Source organism: Pan paniscus, chromosome 21 (genome assembly GCF_029289425.2).
Source record: "Pan paniscus chromosome 21, NHGRI_mPanPan1-v2.0_pri, whole genome shotgun sequence".
Lineage (NCBI taxonomy): Eukaryota > Metazoa > Chordata > Mammalia > Primates > Hominidae > Pan > Pan paniscus.
In genome coordinates this window covers 41324066-41345777 of record NC_073270.2, presented here as the reverse complement: position 1 = coordinate 41345777, position 21712 = coordinate 41324066, and the positions used below count along the sequence as shown (strand labels likewise).

At 51.7% G+C, this 21712-nt stretch overlaps 1 protein-coding gene across 1 annotated transcript in view; it reads left to right on the top strand.

Annotated features, from left to right (window-relative positions):
- Window positions 1-4432: 4432 nt before the first annotated feature.
- The window catches only part of LOC103783902 (fer-1-like protein 4), a 51960-nt gene continuing 34680 nt past the window's right edge, over window positions 4433-21712 (top strand). The window contains exons 1-19 of the mRNA XM_034947140.3: window positions 4433-8894; window positions 8991-9090; window positions 10587-10678; window positions 10863-10904; window positions 11241-11411; window positions 11885-11945; window positions 12063-12194; window positions 12453-12515; window positions 12597-12681; window positions 12938-13097; window positions 13214-13397; window positions 13485-13671; window positions 14300-14661; window positions 15000-15108; window positions 15301-15472; window positions 15559-15679; window positions 16131-16231; window positions 19520-19607; window positions 19679-19795. Of these exons, the coding sequence (XP_034803031.2) occupies window positions 8581-8894; window positions 8991-9090; window positions 10587-10678; window positions 10863-10904; window positions 11241-11411; window positions 11885-11945; window positions 12063-12194; window positions 12453-12515; window positions 12597-12681; window positions 12938-13097; window positions 13214-13397; window positions 13485-13671; window positions 14300-14661; window positions 15000-15108; window positions 15301-15472; window positions 15559-15679; window positions 16131-16231; window positions 19520-19607; window positions 19679-19795 (2661 nt within the window). The 5' untranslated portion in view covers window positions 4433-8580. The remainder of the gene's footprint in view (window positions 8895-8990; window positions 9091-10586; window positions 10679-10862; window positions 10905-11240; window positions 11412-11884; window positions 11946-12062; window positions 12195-12452; window positions 12516-12596; window positions 12682-12937; window positions 13098-13213; window positions 13398-13484; window positions 13672-14299; window positions 14662-14999; window positions 15109-15300; window positions 15473-15558; window positions 15680-16130; window positions 16232-19519; window positions 19608-19678; window positions 19796-21712) is intronic.

Here is a 21712-nt window from a genome sequence, read left to right as displayed (position 1 = left end):
AGGTGATCCACCCGCCCCGGCCTCCTAAAGTGCTGGGATTACAGGCATGAGCCACTGCGCCCAGCATTTTTATTTTTATTTTATTTTTATTTTTTGAGACAGAGTCCTGCTGTGTCGCCCAGGCTGGAGGGCAGTAGTGCAATCTCGGCTTAGTGCAACCTCCGCCTCCCGGGTTCAAGCGATTCTCCTGCCTCAGCCTCCCGAGTAGTTGGGATTACAGACACCCACCATCAAGCCTGGCTAATTTTTGTATTTTTGTAGAGACGGCGTTTTACCATGTTGGCCAGGCTGGTCTTGAACTCCTGACCTCAGGTTATCCGCCTGCCTGGGGCTCCCAAAGTGCTGGGATTACAGGAGTCAGCTACTGCGCCTGGCCTCTTTTAAAGCAAGTGATGACGTCACAGCACTTCCTAGAAAACCCCATCTAAAATTGCACTTAGCAAATACCAGTTTCTATCCCCCTTCCCTGTTTTGTTTTTCTCCTCAGCACGTGTCACTAACATGCTATATATTTCATTTCTCTCTTTTTTTGAGATGGAGTCTCGCTCTGTTGCCCAGGCTGGAGTGCAGTGGCATGATCTCAGCTCACTGCAACCTCCATCTCCCGGCCTCAAGCAATCCTCCCGCCTCAGCCTCCCGAGTAGCTGGGACTACAGGCTTGCGCCACCACACCCAGCTAATTTTTGTATTTTTTGTAGAGATGGGGTCTCGCTATGTTGCCCAGGCTGGTCTTCAACTCCTGAGCTTGAGTGATCCACCCACTTCTGCCTCCCAAAGTGCTGGGATTACAGATGTGAGCCACCATGCCTGGCCCATTTATTTATTTCCTTATTGCCTGCCATGCCCACTAGAACATAAACTTAATCAGGGCACAGATTTTCATTCACTACTGTATCCTCCAGCACCTAGATAAGCCTAGCATGTAGTAGGTGCTCAAATATTTGCAAATAATGAATGTTAAGAAGGAGCAGGGCATCACTCAGGGCACTTCTAAATACTTAGTCCCCTTTGCTCTGCAAGCCCTTCGGCCCCCTCCTCTCATCCTAGACATCAGGTCAGAGAGCTCATTCAGGATCTGTGGGTCCCTCCTCCAGACCCATGTTTCCCAGGGGTCTGTGGGTTGAGAATTCAGCACCCACCAATCGTCATACCCACACTCAGGCTGCACACCTGAGCCATGGAGGAAAGAATGAGGAATCAGATGGTCACAGCCAGAAGACTAGAGGTCCCCAAACTCTTGCTATGTAACAGAATATCAGTGCAGCTTATAAAAATTCAGCTTCCCAGGCACACCTTGTGATTCTACTGCAGATACTGCAGAATTTCTGAGTTGGCCCAGGAATGTGCTTTTGTTTTGTTTTTGTTTATTTTTTAGACAGAGTCTTGCTCTGTGGCCAGGCTGGAATACAATGGTACGATCTCGGCTCACTGCAACCTCTGCCTCCTGGGTTCAAGCAATTATCCCACCTCAGCCTCCAAAATAGCTGGGATTACAGGCATGTGCCACCACACCTGGCTAACTTTTTTTTTTTTTTTTGTATTTTTAGTAGAGACGGGGTTGCACTATGTTGGCTAGAGTGGTCTCGAACTCGGGACCTCAGGTGATCCTCCCACCTCGGCCTCCCAAAGTGCTGGGATTACAGGTATGAGCCACTGTGCCCGGCTGGAGTGTGCATTTTTAACAACCACATTTGTGATCCTGGTTAAAGACCACATTTTGGGGCCAGGCTTGGTGGCTCACGCCTGCAATCCCAGCACTTTGAGAGGTTGAGGTGGGCGAATCACCTGATGTGAGGAGTTTGAGACCAGCCTGGCCAACATGGTGAAACCCCATCTCTACTAAAAATACAAAAATTAGCCGGGCGTGGTGGACCGTGCCTGTAGTCCCAGCTACTTGGGAGGCTGAGGCGGGAGAATCACTTGATCCCAGAAGGCAGAGGTTGCAGTGAGCCAAGATTGTGCCACTGCACTCCAGCCTGAGCCACAGAGTGAGACTCTGTCTCAAAAAAAAAAAAAAAAAAAGAAAAAAGAAAAACAACAACCACATTTTGAAAGACAATGCAGTATGTCATGCACAAGTTGCACAGCTAGGCAAACAGGTCCAGGTAGAGGAATAACACTGCATCACATTAGAATTCCCAAATCCTGCCCTCGAGTGCAGTCCTCTTAACTGCCATCTCACAACTTCCTTAGAATGTTAGGAACTGGGGCCGGGCATGAGGGCTCACGCCTGTACTCCCAGCACTTTGTGAGACCCAGGCAGTGGATCACTTGAGGTCAAGAGTTCAAGACCAACCTGGCCAATATGGTGAAACCCCATGTCTACTAAAAATACAAAAATTAGCTGGGTGTGGTTGCATGTGCCTGTAGTTCCAACTACTTGGGAGGCTGAGGCAGAAGAATCGCTTGAACCTGGGAGGCGGAGGTCACAGTGAGCTGGGATCGCACCACTGCACTCCAGCCTGGGTGACAGAGCAAGACTTCGTCTCAAAACAAAACAAGAATGTTAGGAACTGGAAGTGGCAGTTTTTGAGGGGTTGAGGCACACGGACAATCTGTTAAGCTATGTTCTAGCCCAGAGGGGAGATGCCCATGCCAGGCTCCAGAGGGATGATCTCAATACCTTGCTTCATTAGGTGCCACAGGGCCCACACGGAAGAAGGGAGAGGAAGGCGAAATCACTGCAAACTACAAATTCTGGTCCATACCACCCCATCTCTGCCTCTGCCACGTTTTCTGTCCGTTAACTCCTTTGGGTCCTTTTAATAGAGGTGAGCCGGGCACAGTGGCTCACGCCTGTAATCCCAGCACTTTGGGAGGCTGAGGCGGGCTCACAAGATCAGGAGTTCAAGACCAGCCTGACCAACATGGTGAAACCCTGTCTCTGTACTAAAAATACAAAAATTAGCCAGGCGTGGTGGTGCACACCTGTCGTCCCAACTACTGGGGAGGGTGAGTTAGGGAATTGGTTGAACCTAGGAAGCGGATGTTGCAGTGAGCTGAGATCGCACCACTGTACTCCAGCCTGGGCAACAGAGTAAGACAGTCTTTTTTTTTTTTTTGAGAGGGAGTCTTGCTCTGTCACCCAGGCTGGAGTGCAGTGGCACGATGTTGGCTCACTGCAAGCTCCACCTCCCAGGTTCACACCATTCTCCTGCCTCAGCCTCCCGAGTAGCTAGGACTACAGGTGCCCACCACCAAGCCCGGCTAATTTTTTGTATTTTCAGTACAGATGGGGTTTCACCATGTTAGCCAGGATGGTCTCGATCTCCTGACCTCTTGACCCGCCTTCCTCAGCCTCCCAAAGTGCTGGGATTACAGGCATGAGCCACTGTGCCTGGCTGACACTGTCTTAAAAAAAAAAAAAGACTGTGGGAAGGTGAAGCCTTCCTCCAGCATCTGAGGGTTTCAGGTCTAATCTGGGCCTTTTTAAAAAACAGAATAGCCTGTCCCTCTTGTCTGATGTGGTTTAGACCCTCAAACTCATTTGAATACACAACAACTGGCCAGGTGCAGTGGCTCACTTCTGTAATCCCAGCACTTTGGGAGGCCTAGAAGCGCGGATCAGCTGAGGTCAGGAGTTCAAGACCAGCCTGGCCAACATGGTGAAACCCCATCTCTACTAAAAATAAAAACATTAGCCAGGTATGGTGGTGCGCATCTATTAATCCCAGCTACTCGGGAGGCTGAGGCAGGATAATTGCTTGAACCCGGGAGGTGGAGGTTGCAGTGAGCCAAGATCACACCACTGCACTCCAACCTGGGTAACAGAGTGAGACTCCATCTCAAAACAACAACAATGGAGAAATAGGCAGAACAGGGCTTTCCAACCCAGTACTGAGACGGAAAAGCTGAAGCACAAGAAGGGACCATGACTGGCTCAAGGTCACACAGCAAGACCCAGCTCCTCTGACTGTCTAATCTTATCTGCTGCTGCTGCTGCCGCCGCCCAGTACATTCCTTGTGTTCAGGCCAAACTGTACACATTACATGGCCCAGAACATGTTCAGCATTTCTTCCCACTGCCTGGGTTTCTGTCTTTGCTCCTAGCTCCTGTCCTTTGAGCCAGGGGTTCCCAACCCCCAGGCCATGGACTGGTACCAGTCCATGGCCTGTTAGGAACCAGGATGCACAGCAGGAGGTGAGCAGTGGGTAAGGGAGCATCACCACCTGAGCTCCGCCTCCTGTCAGATCAGCAGCAGCATTAGATTCTCACAGGAGCGCGAGCCCTATTGGTAACCATGCATGTGAGGGATCTAGGTTGTGTGCTCCTTATGAGAATCTAATGCCTAATGATCTGAAGTGGAACAGTTTAATCTCCAAACCATCCTCTCCACCCGCCACCCCTGCCCCCTACCCTGTCCATGGAAAAATTGTCTTCCACGAAACCGGTCCCTGGTCACTGGTGCCCAAAATGGTTGGGGACTACTGCTCTAAGACAATTTTCTTTTCTTTTGAGGTGGAGTCTCGCTCTGTTGGCCCAGGCTGGAATGCAATGGCCTGATCTTGCTTCACTGCAACTTCTGCCTCCTGGGTTCAAGTGATTCTCCTGCCCCAGCCTTCTGAGTAGCTGAGATTACAGGTGCACACCACCATGCCCGGCTAATTTTTCTGTTTTTAGTAGAGACGGGGTTTCATCATGTTGGCCAGGATGTCTTGAACTCTTGGCCTTGTGATCCACCTGCCTTGGCCTCCCAAAGTGCTGGGATTACAGCAGTGAGCCACCATGCCCGGCTGCTTTCTTTTCTTTTAAAAAAAAAATTTTTTTTTTGAGACAGTGTTTTGCTCTATTAATAGCCTAGGCTGGAGTGGAGTGGCATGATTACAGTTTACTGCAGCCTCGACCTCCTGGGCTCAAGCAATCCTCCTGTCTTGGGCTCCCAACAGGCATGAGCCACTGTGCTGAGCCTAAACCCATTTTTTATTTTTATTTTTATTTTTATTTTTTGAGACAGTGTCTCGCTCTGTCACTCAGGTTGGAGGGCAGTGGCACAATCTCGGCTCACTGCAAGCTCCGCCTCCCGGGAGCCTAAACCCATTTTAAACATTCCTTTTTTGGGGAAGCGCCTCTGGTCTCCCTCCTCTGAGCTCCTGGGCCCTGACCCTTTCTGCTCTCAGGGTAATTCCAGTCTTTCTAGGCTGTGTTAGTTATTGGAGTCATGAAGTTACTGGAAGACAGACACATGTGATTCCCCTCTCTCTGGCTGCACACCCTGCAGGGTGCCATAGCACAAGTCCTGCAAATAGAAGGTGCAGGACATGGTAGATCATGCCTGTAATCCCAGCACTTTGGGAGGCCAAGGAAGGAGGATTGCTAGAGCCCAGGAGACCGGCCTGGGCAACATAGTGAGACCCCACCTCTTAAAAAAACTAGCTGGTGTGATTGCATGAGCCTGTAGACCCAGCTACTAGGGAGGCTGAGTCAGGAATATCACTTAAGCCTGGGAAATTGAGGCTGTAGTGAGCTGTAATTGTGCCACTGCACTCCAGCCTGGGTGACAGAGCAAGACCCTTTCTGAAAAAAAAAAAATTTTATATAGGTATATAATTAAAGGGCCTGGCTGTGAACTCCAGTGAATACATACTTTCACATATTATGGGTTCAGATTTCAAGATACATTCATGACTTCACTCAGCAAAAGTATTGTACATCTGTTTTAGGGTTATTAACCTAAGTGATGAGCTCTTAGTCCACAAAAGTGTACACATGCCCAATATTTTGCAGAAAATTTCAAAGATTTGCAGCCTCCATGGAGCCATTCTATGGTCCCACTAGGATCCTAGGACCCCAAGTTAAGGACACCTGGCTTCCAGCTGAATGCTTACTATGTTGCAAGCTAGGAACACACATTTAATCACTTTTTAATTCAATAAGTGTGTTGAATGCCTACAGCACTACTTCTGAGGGCTAAGGGATTCATTTATTAGTTCATCCATTTGTTCAGTGTTTTAAGGGTCTACCATGTGCCAAACCCTGATCTGGGCACTGAGAACAGGAAGATGAACAAGAAACAACATGAGGCCAGGTGTAGTGGCTCACGTCTGTAATCCCAGCACTTTGAGAGTCCGAGGTGGGAGGACCACTTGAGGCCAGCAATTTGAGACCAGTTTGAGCAACATGGCAAAACCCCATCACTACAAAAAATACAAAAATTAGCCAGGCCCACTGGCACATGCCTGTAGTTCCAGCTACTTGGGAGGCTGAGCCTGGGAGATTGAGGCTGCAGTGAGCCTTGATTGCACCACTGAACTTCAGCCTAGGTAACTGAGTGAGACCCTGCCTTAAAAAAAGGAAAAAGAAAGAAAGGAAGGGGCTGGGTGTGGTGGCTCACTCCTGTAATCCCAGCACTTTGGGAGGCTGAGATGGGCAGATCACTGAAGGTCAGGAATTTGAGACCAGCCTGGCCAACATGGTGACACCCTGTCTCTACTTAAAAATGCAAAAATTAGCCAGGGCGCAATGAGTCATGCCTGTAATCCCAGGACTTTGGAAGGCCGAGGCAGGCGGATCACAAGGTCAGGAGTTTGAGACTAGCCTGGCCAATATGGTGAAACCCCGTCTCAACTAAAAAAATACAAAAAGTAGCCAGGCGTGGTGGCATATGCCTGTAATCCCAGCTACTTGGGAGGCTGAGGCAGGAGAATTGCTTGAATCCGGGATGCAGAGGTGGCCGTGAGCCAAGATCACACCATTGCACTCTTGCCTGGGCGACAGAAGGAGACTCCATCTAAAAAAAAAAAAAAAATTAGCCGGGCGTGGTGGCGGGCACCTATAATCTCAGCTGTGTGGGAGGCTGAGGCAGGACTATTGCTTGAATCCGGGAGGCAGAGGTTGCAGTGAACCAAGATCACACCACTGCACTCCAGCCTGGGCGACAGAGCGAGACTTCATCTCAGGAAAAAAAAAAAAAAAAGAAAGAAAAGAAAGAAAGAAGGAAGAAAGTAAAAAAAAATAAATAAATAAATAAAAGAGAGCGAGAGAGAGAGAGAAAAGAGGAGAGGCCGGGCACAATGACTCATGCCCATAATCCCAGCACTTTGGGGGGCTGAGGTGGGCAGATCACCTGAGGTCAGGAGTTTGAGACCAGCCTGGCCAACATGGCGAAACCCTGTCCGTACTAAAAATACAAACAATTAGCCAGCTGTGGTGGTGGACACCTGTAATTCCAGCTACCCGGGAGGCTGAGACAGGAGAATTGCTTGAACCCAGGAGGCAGAGGTTGCTGTGAGCTGAGATCGTGCCATTGCACTCCAGCCTGGATGACAGAGCAAGACCCCATCTCAAAAAAAACAAAAAACAAAAAAACAAAGAAAAAAGAAACGAAAAGGCATGAGGTCCATGTCCTTGAGGCCTCATCGGCTGGCAGGGAGCAGACTGGGGTCCTGTTCACTCCCCTTGCCTCCCTCCCACCCCATCACAGCTCTCACTCCCTGAGGATGCAGGATGGAGGCTGAGGCAGTCCTGCCAGCTTGCAGCTGGTGGAGGCAGGGAGGGCTGAATTGACCTCCAGGACCTTACCCCTATCTCTCGGTCCTCTCCTCCCTCCCCACCCATGACCCCCAGGCCTGCTCCCTGTGTGTTTGACTAAAGGGCAGGGATTGCTAAACCTGCTGGGTGAGTCCAGTGAGTCAGAGGCGATTCAGGTGGGCGGGCTGGTGGGCAGAAGGGCAGACGGGCAGAGGAAGTGCCAGTGCCACTGGGACCATGGCTCTGACGGTACGCGTGCAACGACTAACAGGGCTGACCGGCACCCACGACCGACAAGTGAAGCTCACCTTTCGAGGTGAGGCTTGCAGGGGCGCCCTAAGGATATTTGAAACTGGGGGCCCTTGACCCAATGCCTTCCTATCTCTACAGCCCATTTCTTTTCTCTACCCACACTGGTATCTCCAACCCCCTGCCTCTTTCCTTCCCATTGTCTACCTTTCTTTAAGGGTGAATCCAGGAGGGACTTGACACTGGGCCAAGGGTGGGGGAAGCAAATTATTTTTTTGTGTGTGTGGGGAGGGGCTGATATATGACTAGTTTCAGTTCTGAGCAGGCTTTACCCAGAAAACAAGAAAAATTCACTGTGGTCCAGAAGCAGATATCGGTGAGGTCAGTACGGTTGGTTCCTAATCTGTCTCCCATCCAAGTCCAACCTGGGGTTCAGGGGCTCATTCCTGGGTTTGGGGAAGTATAGTCTTGGGAGGTGGGGTCAGTCTGAGGCCTGAGAGATCAGACCCAGATTGGAACAAATTAGTTGCAAGACTGGGGGAATTCATTCTTGATCACTAGTTAGTCCCAGATCAGCCCTCACTCAGATTCAAACCCATGTGCAGGGATCCCTTCCAGGTTTGGGGATGTTAGTCCTAAAGTTAGCTCTAAGTCTGGAGGATTGGCTCCTGTCTGAGGGTTAGGAATAGGGTTTTGGTTTTTTTTCTTTCTTTCTTTCTTTTTTTTTTTTTTTTTTGAGACAGGGCCTCACTCTATCACTCAGGCTGGAGTGCAATGGCACAATCTCAGCTCACTGGAAACTTCACCTCCCAAGTTCAAGCGAGTCTCCTGCCTCAGCCTCCTGAGTAGCTGGGATTACAGACATGTACCACCACACCTGGCTAATTTTTGTATTTTTAGTAGAGAAGGGGTTTTACCATGTTGGTCAGGCTGGTCTTGAACTCCTGATCTCAAGTGATCTGCCTGCCTTGGCCTCCCAAGGTGCTGGGATTACAGGCGTGAGCCACTGTGCCCAGCCAAGAATAGGCTTTGGATTGGAGTTTAGGGTCAGCACAGCATGGGTGTCACAAGCTTCCTCCTGTCCCCAGCTGTTCCGATGGCCCCACTATGGGGCTCCACTGGCTGGGGAGTGTCTGTCTGTGCAGGTGGTCAACTGCAGCCGTGTATTCAGCCCTAGGTGAGTAGGCCTGGGGAGACAGGGATGCAGGTCGGGCTGGGGGTGACTTAGAGCCATTCTCTTGGGTCACTCTTTTGCTCTATGCCACTCCCCTAGGCCTCTAGGGACCCTGGTGATCTCCCTGCAGCAGCTACAGAATGCTGGGCATTTGGTGCTACGGGAAGCCCTAGTGGATGAGAATCTTCGAGTGTCCCCGGTGAGCCCCTCTGGCCCCCAGGCTGCCACCCTCAAGTACCTCTAGATAAAGGGTTCCATTTCTCACAGGGGAAAACCTAAGACCCAGAGAGGAGTGGTAACAAGGCCTCCAGCCAGGATTCCTTTCAGCAATCAATTCTTTTGGGAGACAAAGATGAACCTGGCTGGATTTTCCTGATGTTTCATGGAAGGGCTCATAGCCTAGTAGACATGGACCTAACTTCAAATCTCAGATCTGCCATTTCCCGTCTGGGAACTTGTACACGTTCTTTAGCATTTGGAAGCTGTTTTCTTTTTTTGTTGTTGTTTTGAGACGGAATCTTGCTCTGTCACCCAGGCTGGAATGCCGTGGCTCAATCTCGGCTCAGTGCAACCTCCACCTCCCAGGTTTAAGCGATTCTCCTGCCTCAGCCTCCCAAGTAGCTGGGACTACAGGCGCCCACCACCACACCCAGCTAATTTTTTTATTTTCAGGAGAAACTGGGTTTCACCATCTTGGCCAGGTTGGTCTCGAACTCCTGACCTTGTGATCTACCCTCGGCCTCCCAAAGTGCTGGGATTACAGGCATGAGCCACCGCACCTGGCCTGGAAGCTATTTTCTCATTTATATAATGTGGAGTTCTTTTGTTCAGTCCGTCATCATTTGTTGAGCTCTTATGATAAGCCAAATGCTGAGCTGAGCAATGAGGATTCCGTGGTGAGCAAAACCAGATAAAGATTCACACCCTTGGAAGGGAGGCAAACATTAAACAAATATTCACACAAGTAAGTGTGAAACTGGAACTTGCAGGTGTTAGAAGAAAGCTGGTAGGGGCTGGGAGAGGGTACCACAGGGGAGTATGATCTACTTGGGGGCCAGAGAAGGTTCCCTGAGGAAATAGTACCTGAACTTAGACTTGAAGGATAACAGATGTTAACTGGGAGGAGAGAATGTTCCAGGCAGAGGAAAAGGCATATGCAAAAGTCCAGCGCCTTGAAGGAGCACAGCTGGGGTGCCTGGAGTGAGACGGAGCTGGAAAGGTTGGTGGGGCCAGACCAGGCAGAGTAGTGAAGGCCACCGTAAGGGATTTCCAACAAAAATGAGACAATTTTGGAATCCTGTTGGGCCTCAAGAGGTAACTTGCGGCTGGGCACAATGGCTCATGCCTGTAATCCCAGCACTTTGGGAAGCTAAAGCAGAAGGATCATTTGAGCTCAGGAGCTCAAGACCAACATGGGCAAGGTACATAATAAGACCTCATCAATACTAAAAAAAAAGAAAAAAGAAAAAAAAAAAAGAAAAAAATAACGAGGAAACTTGCCTAGTTACTTAGTTCTTAATAGGTTATGAGTAGTCTACATTATTAATGATCAGAGAGGAACCACAAGGCACCACGGATGCTGGCCAGAGAGATCTCTGCCGCCTGTAGTAAAAGGCACTGGCATTGTCCTTGGGCCTCTCTTAGACCCAGGGCAGTTAGATGGGGGGCCCTAGGGGATACTGTATCTGGTTTCAGATCCAGGTGGAGCTTGACCTGAAGTACCAGCCCCCAGAGGGCGCTACTGGAGCCTGGTCAGAGGAGGACTTTGGGGCACCCATCCAGGACAGGTAATCCCCTCAGCAACTGAAGCAAGACCTGGTGGTCCCAGCCCAGGCAGACCCTGGAAAGGGAGAAGCAGTGCCCGGTTCCACTCTGGATGTGCCGATTCAGTGACCCTTGGAAGTGTGCTGAGCAGGTGCCGCTCTGTAGTTAGGAATGTTCCTCTTAGTCCTTTCATTTATTATTCCCCAGCTTCGAGTTAATCATCCCCAATGTGGGCTTCCAGGAACTGGAGTAAGTATGTGGGGATGACCTGGAGTCACTGAGTCAGTCTTGGAGTTAGGAGCCAGTGATATGGGGGCAGCCCCAGGGTCTTGGGTCAGAACTGAATCAGTTCCAGGGTCAGAGGTCCGTCCTAGAATCAGAGGTCAGTTCTGGAATTAGAAATGTCCCAGGGTTAAGAGTCTGTCCTGGGATCAGTGAAGTCAGCCACAAGGTCAATAACTGGTCCTAGGATCAGTGGGATCAGTTCAAGGGTCAGGTGTCAGTCCAAGGCTCCAGGAAGTCAAAGGATTGCCCGGAGATGGGTGATGGGTTCCAGGCATGTCCCTTGAGGGTCTTTCCTATCAGGCCTGGGGAGGCCCAGCTGGAGCGGCGGGCAGTGGCTCTAGGCCGCAGGCTAGCTCGAAGTCTAGGCCAGCAGGACAATGAAGAGAATGAGCTGGAGCTTGAGCTGGAGCAGGACCTGGATGATGAGCCTGATGTGGAACTTTCTGGTGTTATGTTCAGCCCCCTCAAGAGGTAACTTGTACCCATGGCACACCTGCTCCCACACCCATCTGCCCTCACAAACACACAGTCCCAGGGGGTGTGGGAAGGGTGGATTCTCTGGTCACTTGGTCATAGGCATAGACACTGCCATGTTCATACACATAGTTACAGTGGCTCACACACATGCAGGGGATGAAAGCTTGATGAGGGCAAGATTTGTCTCTTCACTACAGCGTCCCAGTGCTTGGGACAGTGTTAGCTCATAGTAGGTACTCAATAAACCTCTGTTGCATGAATGAATGGTTTCGGGCTCCAGGAATGAGTAAAATTGTGGGTGTAGGGTTGAGATGGAGGCAGCAAGACATGACCTGAAGGACCTGGAATCCAAAAATTCAGAGGGAGAGAAAACATCATTCCCAGCACCAAGCAAGTGTGTGTGTGTGCACGCGCGTGCGTGTGCAGGGGAGGGACCAAGTGAGTGCTAACCTTAAGCTTCTCTCCAGCCGCGCCAGGGCCCTGGCCCATGGGGATCCCTTCCAGGTGTCCAGAGCTCAAGACTTCCAGGTACTGCCCTTTTTCCAGGGCCTAACCCTTGGAAGTACTACCTCTTCTGGCACGCATGTTCTTTCCCTCCACCCAGGCAGGTCTGGCTTCCTTTCCTCATCCTTCTGTACCTCTCAGGTGGGAGTCACTGTGCTGGAAGCCCAGAAACTGGTGGGAGTCAACATTAACCCCTATGTGGCCGTGCAAGTGGGGGGGCAGCGCCGTGTGACCGCTACACAGCGTGGGACCAGTTGCCCCTTCTACAATGAGGTGAGTGCCACCACAGAAGAGGGCGAGCCTGACAGAATGGGAGGGGTTGATGTGAGAACTATTCCCGGAGCGGGTGAGGCCTAGGTGGAAATGGAGCCAGATGCTGGGCCTATGGGTTGGGGTTGGGGGGTTGCTGATCCAGGAAAAGCTTGCAGTGAGAGGGTTGGGGGTGGGGGAAGGAGGGTCTTCTGAGCAAGAGACCTGGGTAAGCTGGCAGGAGCCCTTCACATCTAACCTCTCATCCCCACTTCAATTCAGTACTTCTTGTTCGAATTTCATGACACACGGCTTCATCTCCAAGACTTGCTGCTGGAGATCACGGTGAGTGGGGTAGGGGTGACCAGTGTCCTTCAGAGAAGGGGGGATGAGAAAGCTGCAGGACTAACACCACCTTCCCCCCAGGCTTTCCATTCGCAGACCCTCCCCTTTATGGCCACCCGGATAGGCACCTTCAGGATGGACCTGGGCATCATCTTGGACCAGCCAGGTATGGAATCGTCCCCTTATTGAGACTCTGCACGGACAAGGGCCCTAGAGATTGACCCCGCAGTGACTCCGCATGGACCCCTATACACTCACTTCGGAGAGGGCCATCTCTGGCGGAGGCTGAACTATTGGCACTTCCGCCCCTCCCTGCTGAGCCAGAGAAGCCCTGGCCATTGTCTGTCACTCCGATAGCCTCACGGCCACCCTGTGCGTCCCGCCGGTCGCCCCTTACCCCTGGCTCGCCCCTTCGCCCTTAGATGGCCAATTCTACCAAAGATGGGCTCCGCTGCATGATCCCCGAGACACCCGCGCCGGGACCAAGGGTTTCGTTAAGGTCACCTTGTCCGTGAGGGCGCGCGGGGACCTGCCCCCTCCAATGCTACCCCCGGCCCCAGGGCACTGTTCGGACATCGAGAAGTGAGCCGGGGTGAGGTGGGGAGGAGGACATGGATCCGGGGGTGGCCGTGGGGCGCGGATAAGGGGAGGGGCCGAGATCCCAGTTTCTCCCCCCCGCTCGGTGCCCCCTCCCCTAGGAACCTGCTCCTGCCGCGCGGGGTGCCCGCCGAGAGGCCATGGGCGCGGCTCCGCGTGCGCCTGTACCGCGCCGAGGGGCTTCCCGCGCTGCGCCCGGGGCTGCTGGGCAGCCTGGCCCGCGCCCTGCACGACCAGCGCGTCCTGGTGGAGCCCTATGTGCGGGTGTCTTTCCTGGGGCAGGAGGTAAGTCCCTCCGGGGCCCACGGCGCCGCGGCTCCGGCCCCGACTCCGCGCTGATCTCCCTTCTCCTGTCTTTAACGCCACCTTCAGGGCGAGACGTCGGTGCGCGCCGAGGCGGCGGCGCCCGAATGGAACGAGCAGCTGAGCTTCGTGGAGCTCTTCCCGCCGCTGACGCGCAGCCTCCGCCTGCAGCTGCGGGACGACGCGCCCCTGGTCGACGCGGCACTCGCTACGCACGTGCTGGACCTGAGGCGGATCTCCCATCCGGGCCGCGCGGGTGAGCGCTTCTGGCCGCGGCAAATCCGGCCTCGCTCGCCTCGGTCCATAGGGCTCCATAGGGCCCATTCCCAACCGCAAGCCCCATCCTCGCGACCCCGCTCCGCCTAGGAGGGCTGGTCCGCCCGCAAAACAAACTGCTTCAAGCCGCCCCCAGACTGTGAACCCCACCATCGGTTTGGCTCCGTTGGCAAAATTCTGACCACAACCGCCTGTCCAGTAACCAGCCCAGTCCCACCCTTCTACAGCTGTGCACGCGCTGACACTGCCGGTCCACTCCTTTCCCCGACCCCCAGGCCTGGCCTATCGCCCGTAGCTCCGCCCCAATCCCGACCCCGCCCCAATCAATCCCGACTCCGCCCCCAGGGCTCAGGCTGCGTCCCCCGAGCCCGGGCTCCCGCGATTTCCAGCTCCTTGGGGCGCTGAGCTGTTTTGGAGGCGCCCCAGGTCGTGTTCCACAGCGGCGCGTCCGCAGCTGCTGGCCAACTTCTTCCCTTTCAGAGCGTCTTAGCCCCCCTCCCCTGCCCTCACCCCCGAATACTTGGAGGAGATCAGGGTGAGGTGCAGAGATTTACCAGCACTCGCCCTCCCCACACTCCCCTCCAACACGCTGCTCTTGTTCCCCACAGCGGGGTTTAACCCTACCTTCGGCCCGGCCTGGGTGCCCCTCTATGGCTCGCCCCCCGGCGCGGGGCTCCGGGATAGTCTTCAAGGTCTCAACGAAGGCGTTGGCCAAGGCATTTGGTTCCGCGGCCGCCTTCTGCTGGCTGTGTCCATGCAGGTGTTGGAAGGGAGAGCTGAACCTGAGCCTCCCCAGGCCCAGCAGGGGTCCACGTTGTCCCGGCTCACCCGAAAGGAGAAAAAGAAAGCCAGAAGGGATCAGACCCCAAAGGCGGTTCCGCAGCACTTGGACGCCAGCCCCGGTGCCGAGGGGCCTGAGATCCCCCGTGCCATGGAGGTGGAGGTGGAGGAGCTGCTGCCGCTGCCAGAGGTGGGGGCTGGGGGGTAGCAAAGGGGGCGGGGTCACCTCAGCTCTGGAAGGTGGAATCCACTCTCAGGCATTAAACACCACGACAGGGGTCTCAATATGGGGGCCTGGGCGAAGAGTGAGGTGTGTGCCCACATGGGCTCTGGTATATGCACACATGTGGGAGAGAGGACCCACACCCAGGGCCAATGCTGGGGCCGGGAGGAGGGAGAGGGAGTAAGAAACCTGCAGTGACTTCCAAGCCTTGGTCGCACTTCTTTCTGTGGGCAATGCGGCCAAGCATAGTCCAGGCTGTTCCCTGGGAGAGTAGGTGCTGACTCCATCCTGATGGCCTCCCCCAGAATGTCCTGGCGCCCTGTGAAGATTTCCTGCTTTTCGGTGTGCTCTTCGAGGCCACCATGATCGACCCCGCCGTGGCCTCCCAGCCCATCAGCTTTGAGATCTCCATTGGTGTGTGGCCTAGCCGAACCCCTGAGTGCCATGGGTTTGAGGGAGGGCACTCTCATTTCAGACCTTAGAACCCTGGAAGGGGTGTTGACTTTCAGTAAGGGGCAGGTTCTGACTTCTATTGAGGCAGAGGTGGTTGAGGGGGGGTTCCAGCCCTCAGCCTGGCGCCCACTGACCCTTGCTGCTCCGGGGCAGGTCGCGCAGGCCGTCTGGAGGAGCAATTGGGCCGAGGGTCCAGGGCTGGGGAGGGAACTGAGGGTGCAGCCGTGGAGGCTCAGCCTCTGCTGGGACCCAGGCCAGAGGAGGAGAAAGAGGAGGAAGAACCGGGGACCCCTGCTCAGCGGCCTGAGCCCATGGACGGCAGCGGGTGAGTGCTGCCGGTGGCTGGAAGGGGGGAGTTGGGAGGTCTCCAGGAGCCCAGAATGCCCGCGAAGCCTCCTCTCCATCTGCCAGGCCATACTTCTGCTTGCCCCTCCGTCACTGCAAGCCATGCATGCATGTGTGGAGTTGCTGGGAGGACCACACCTGGCGCCTGCAGAGCAGCAACTGCGTGCGCAAAGTGGCCGAGAGGCTGGTAAGGGCAAGGCTGGCGCCCACAGGGAGAGACCGGGCCATAGGGACGCCTAGGACACTGCAGCCTTTGAAGGAAGCTCTGCAGTGGGGCTAATGGGCAGGCACTAGAGAGCCAGCACCTTGCTGGTGCAAGGCCAGGGGGGCAAGGGCCAAAGAGCACAGCTTCTGGGCTAACTGAGGATGCCAGGAGTTGTGGGAGGACAGAGTTTCAGAATTGGTGGACCCAGGAAGGGACTGGATGAAGGAGATGGGTAGAGGTACGGATGGTGGGGCCGCACATTTGGTGGAGCCACTAGCGGGCTAGAAAGATGGAGCCATCAACCTGATGGAGCCAAAGAAGGGCAGGCCAAGAGGTGTGGTCGTGAGTGGGTGGGGCCTCGGGTGGGGGTGTGGTCTACAAGAGGTCTGAGTCAGGGACCCTCAAGACTCTGACGCTCTCCCACGTTGCACAGGACCAGGGGCTGCAGGAAGTTGAGAGACTGCAGCGCAGGCCGGGGCCTGGCGCCTGTGCACAGCTCAAGCAGGCACTGGAAGTGCTGGTGGCTGGGAGCAGGTGAGCTGAGAGCCACTCCTACTGCTGCCTGTACTTGGGCCAACTCCAGGGCAAGGGAGACTCGGTGGCTGTCTGGACCCAAGGGCAGCTTGCAGCTGCATTTGCTCAGCACCTTACAGAAAAATGAGAAGACAATTATTCCTATCCAGAGAGCTGATGAGATTATTGGGGGTTAGGCTTCCCCTGATTCTCTGGCACCTCAGCTGTTTTCCATCTCCATGAGTTCCCTTTCCCACGCTCCTAGAGGCTTATCCCGTGTCTCTTTTCAAACCTCGCCTCCTTTCTTTCACACTTGTTCCTGCTAATCACCTTCCCACACCCAGTCTACCTCCTTGCCGGCTTCTGCATCCATCTGCTCTCCTCCTTTCCTGCTCCAGTGACCACAGCTGTGATCTGGATTTCATCACTGGAGGAATTAGTTCTGTAATTGTCAATTTTCTCCCCTTCATCATTGATTGGTCCCTAGTTACCAGGTCATTGCTGTAACCACATAAACATGTTCGGCCAGGTGCGGTGGCTCACACCCGTAATCCCAGCACTTTTGGTGTCTGAGGCGGGCAGATCATTTGAGGTCAGGAGTTCAAGACCAGACTGGCCAACATGGTGAAACCCCGTCTCTACCAAAAAAAAATACAAAAATTAGCTGGGCATAATGGTGGGTACCTCCCAGCTACTTGGGAGGCTGAGGCAGGAGAGTCACTTGAACCTGGCAGGTGGAGGTTGCAGTGAGCCAAGATTGCGCCACTGCACTCCAGCCTGGGTGACTGAGCAAGACTACGTCTCAAAAACAAACAAACAAGAAAACAAAAAAAAAAAAAACCATGTTCTAGTTACTTCCATCTTTGACCTTCACTACTGCCCTGAATTCCATTACCTGCTCCAGGTACTTAAGTGATTTTCAGATCCTCTTCTCAAAAGGGTTCTTTATTTGATAACTATTTATGGCACTTACTATGCCAGACACTGTTTTAGGCACAGGAATATCAGTGAAAAAGCATTCCTGCCCACAAAAATCCCTGAAGTTGGCCAGGCACAATGGCTGATGCCTGTAGTCCCAGCTACTTGGGGGAGGCTGAAGTGGGAAGATCTTGAGCCCAGGAGTTCAAGGCTGCAGTGAACCATGATTGCGCCACTGCACTCCAGTCTGGGTGACAGAATGGGACCCTGACTTTAAAAAAAAAACCCTGAAGCTTACATTTGGGTGTAGAGGTTGGGGATGGGTGGAGACATGTAAAATAAGCATGTAAACAGATAGAAAAATACTAAGTAGGATAAGTGTTAAGAAAGAACACGAAGCAAGGAAGCATTAGAAAGAGGTACTGCAATTTCAGAAAGGGTGTGGAGGGGAGGCCACCATGAAGGTGACATGAAGATGGAGGAGAAAGCCGGCCTGTAATGGTGTTCCAGGTGGAGGGGACAGCATGCCTGGAGTGTTTGAGGAGGAGCACAGAACCAGTGTGACTGCAGCAGTGTGACATAGTAGAAGAGGCTGGAGGAGGCCAGGGGAAGGAGGATGATGGTGGGGAGGGACAGATCCTGTGGGAGCCTCACAAGCCATTTTAGTGACTTTGGCTTCTTCTCTGAGTGAAATGGCGGGGGAGGGGCAGTGAATGTTTTGAAAAGGAAAAAGATACACTCTAACACATAGATCCTTAAAAGGGATCAGTGGGGGAGGAAGCAGGGAGATTAGTAAAGGGGCTATTGTGATAATCCAGGTGACAGGTGGCGATGAACTGATCTAGGGGATGGTTGCAGTAGAGATGGAGTGCTGTGAATGGATTCAAGAGAAAATTTGGAATTGGGGGTGATACCTCAGGACTTGCTAAGATTTTGGCTTGTGGGCTGGGCGTGGTGGCTCACACCTGGAATCCCAGCACTTTGGGAGGCCAAGGTGGGAGGATCAATTGAGCCCAGGGGTTTGAAACCAACCTGAACAATATAGGAAGACCTTGTCTCTATGAAAAATACAAAAGTTAGCTGGGTGTGGTGGTGCACACCTGTAGTCCCAGCTACTCAGGAGGCTGAGATGGGAGGATGGCTTGAGTCCAGGAGGTTAAGGCTGCACCAACCGCATAGTTATGCAAGCCAAAATCTTCTTTTTTTGGAAAAAAGAAAAAATCTGTTTTCAACAGAAAACAAAGGAGAAGTTCTGATGGAAGCAGGGATGAGGTGGGATCTGAGGGAAGGCAGATAGTAGGAGCTCAGTTTTGGACATGTTAACTGTGAAATTCTTATTGAATTGTAAGTGGACATGTGTGGTAGGCAGTTAGCTATATGAGTTGAGTTCTGGGGAGAATTCTAGGCTGGAAATGTCAATTTGGGAACTGTCATTATGTAGATGGAGCTGGATAACAGCATTAACAGAGCACAGAAAAGAGAAATCTGAGAACCTGGAGCGTTCCAGCATTTAGAGGCAGGGAGGAAGCAGGGACTCAGCCAAGGACCCTGATCAGGAGGGGCAGTGAGGTAGGAGGCTGTAGGTGGTCACTTTTCTGTTCTCACCATGCTCAACCTTTCAGCGTCAGTAGACACAGTTGTTTCACCATGTTGGCCAGGCTGGTCTCGAACTCCTGACCTCAAGTGATTCACCGCCTCGGCCTCCCAAAGTGCGGGGATTACAGGCCTGAGCCACCACACCTGGCCAGATTCTGGATATTTTTTGAAGGTAGAGCATAAAGAATTTGCTGATGAATTGATGTGGAATAAGAGAGAAAGAGCAGTGAGAGATGACTCGAAAGTTCTGAGGTGAAATAGGGTTTTTGTTTTGTTTTGTTTTGTTTTGTTTTGCGGGGGGATCATTGGAAAGTATGCATTTGGCTTGGGCATGTAATGTTCAAGCTATACGTTAGCCAAGCTGGTGGAGACTAAACCACACCATTGCCGTCTGAGGCTTCAATGTGCTTAGGAATCCCCGAGGGCATAAACGCAGCTTCTGATTCAGCAGGGCCTGGGGTGGGGCTGAGGTCCTACAGTTTTAAATAGCCTGCAGGTGATACCAGTGCTGTTGGTCCATGGGCCACACCTGGGGTAGCCAGGGTAGTAGGTGGTTAAGTATTAGCGAGCTCTGGAGCTCAAGAGCAAGGCTGGCCTTGATGATTTTTGGGAGTGGTCCAAATAGAGATAGGCCAGCTTTGCAGGAGAAAGGGTGCCTCTTCAGAGCCCAAGACTGAGAGGGCTATGAGGGAGGCTGGGGGTGGGAGGTCAGCTCAGAGGGAAGTGGCCCCAAGGTCACTGTCCTTCTCCTTTCCTTTGATTCCTGTCTGCTGTGCACATCCCTGCTCACTGCAGACAGTTTTGCCGCGGTGCCGAGCGCAGGACGATGACCCGGCCCAATGCCCTGGATCGATGCCGAGGGAAACTCCTGGTGCACAGCCTGGTATGGCCTCGGGAAGGGACTCGGGCGCCTAGCTTGGGCCTTCCACTCATGCTGTCTTTTTGCCCTCCCAGAACCTTTTGGCTAAGCAAGGACTGCGACTTCTACGCGGCCTGAGACGGAACAATGTGCAAAAGAAGGTGGCACTGGCCAAGAAGCTCCTGGCAAAACTGCGCTTTCTGGCTGAGGAGGTGATGCCTCACCCACCCCACTTTCCTACCCTGTACACCCTTTTCCCTAAGCTTTTGAACCATTCCAGAGGCCTCGGGCAGGTGTGATTTAACATTTTTCCTTTGGAATGATGCCAGGGCTGGGACTAATTGCTGTGGGCATAGGACCAAGATTCATTTGCAGTAGCTAAGGGTGAGGACAAGAGTTCTAGAATCCAGCAGAGACCCAGGGGACATTCAGGATTTCTTTGGATGAAGATTTGAGAGTAGGCTGCCTTGAGCATGACCTCCCTTGTCTGAAGCACTAAATATATACATATTATATATATATACATATATATGTATATATATGTATATATATAACATATTGTGCTGCTGATGGGTATGTGAGATGTTCCCAATGGGTTGTGATTAGAAACAATGCTTCCGAGACCATTTTGGTACATGTCCTGGTGCTTTTCTATGGCAGTGGTTCTCAAACTTTTTGGTCTCGGGACAGGTCTCAGATTACACCACTGCACTCCAGCCTGGGTGACAGAGACTCTATCTCAAAAAAAAAAAAAAAAAAAAATGGAGATGGGGTCTTGCTGTGTTGACCAGGCTGGTCTCAAACTCCTGAGCTCAAGCAGTCCTCCTGCCTTGGCCTTCCAAAGTGTTGGGATTACAGGTGTGAGCTGCCATGTCCAGTCAGAAAAATCTTCAAGTGTTGGCAAGCTGTCAAGCTCACAATGGCAGATATAAGACACATACTTTTTCTGAAATTGTAATTTTATTCCGCCTCCTGGGTTCAAGTGATTCTCCTGCCTCAGCATCCCAAAGTGCTGGGATTACAGGTGTGAGCCACCGCAACTAGCCAAAGTTGTAATTTTCACTTGCTTTGTTTCTGATTCTAGGGGGAAAGCTTTCATTCTTTATTAAGTTTGATGTTAGCAGTGTTTTTCATAAATGCCCTTTATCAGGTTGAGGAAGTTCTCTTCCATTCCTAGTTTTGTGTTTTTATTGTGAAAGGGTGTTAGATTTTATCGAACTTTTTTTCTGTGTTTATTAAGATGATCATGTTTTTTTCTTTTTTGTTCTGTTACTGTGATGTATTACACTGATTGATTTCCTTAGGTTGTACTATCCTTGCATTCATAAGATGAATTCCTTTTATCAATGGTGTATATCCATTTTTTAAATATGTCATTGGATTTTCTTCAGGACTTTTGCATCTGTGTATTTATAAGGGATATTGTTTTGTAATTTTCTTTTTTCTTTTTTGATTTAAAAAAAAAGTACTTAAAAAGTAGAGATGGGGTCTTCCTGTGTTACCCAGGCTGGTCGTGAACTCCTGGGGCTCAAGGGATCCTCCATGCCTTGGCCTCCCAAAACTCTGGGATTACAGGCCTAAGTCACCACGCCCGGCATGTAATGATTTGATGTCTTTTCTTGTGATTTATCTATCTTTGATATCAAGGTAAAGCTGGCCTCATAGAATGAGTTACGAAGTGTTCCTCCCTCTTCTATTTTTTGGAAGAGTTTGAAAAGGATTGGTGTTAATTCTTCTTCAAGTGTTTGGTAGAATTCACCAGTGAAGGCATCTGGTCTTGACTTTTTTTGGGAAGTTTTTGACTGCTGAGTCAATCTCTTTAATTGTTATAGATTTGTTCAGATTTTCTATTTCTTCTTGAGTCAGTTTAGATAATTTGTATTTCCAGGAATTTTATAACTTCATCTTAGATAATCCAATTTGTTATTTTATACTTGTTCATGGTATTCTCTTACAATCCTTTTTATTTCCATAAGGTTGCTAGTAACGTCCTTCCTTTCATTTCTGATTTTAGGTATTTGTGTCTTTTTATATTTTTTATTTTATTTTTTTAATTTTTTTGAGACGCAGTCTCTCTCTGTCACCAGGCTGGAGTGCAGTGGCACAATCTTGGCTCACTGCAATCTCTG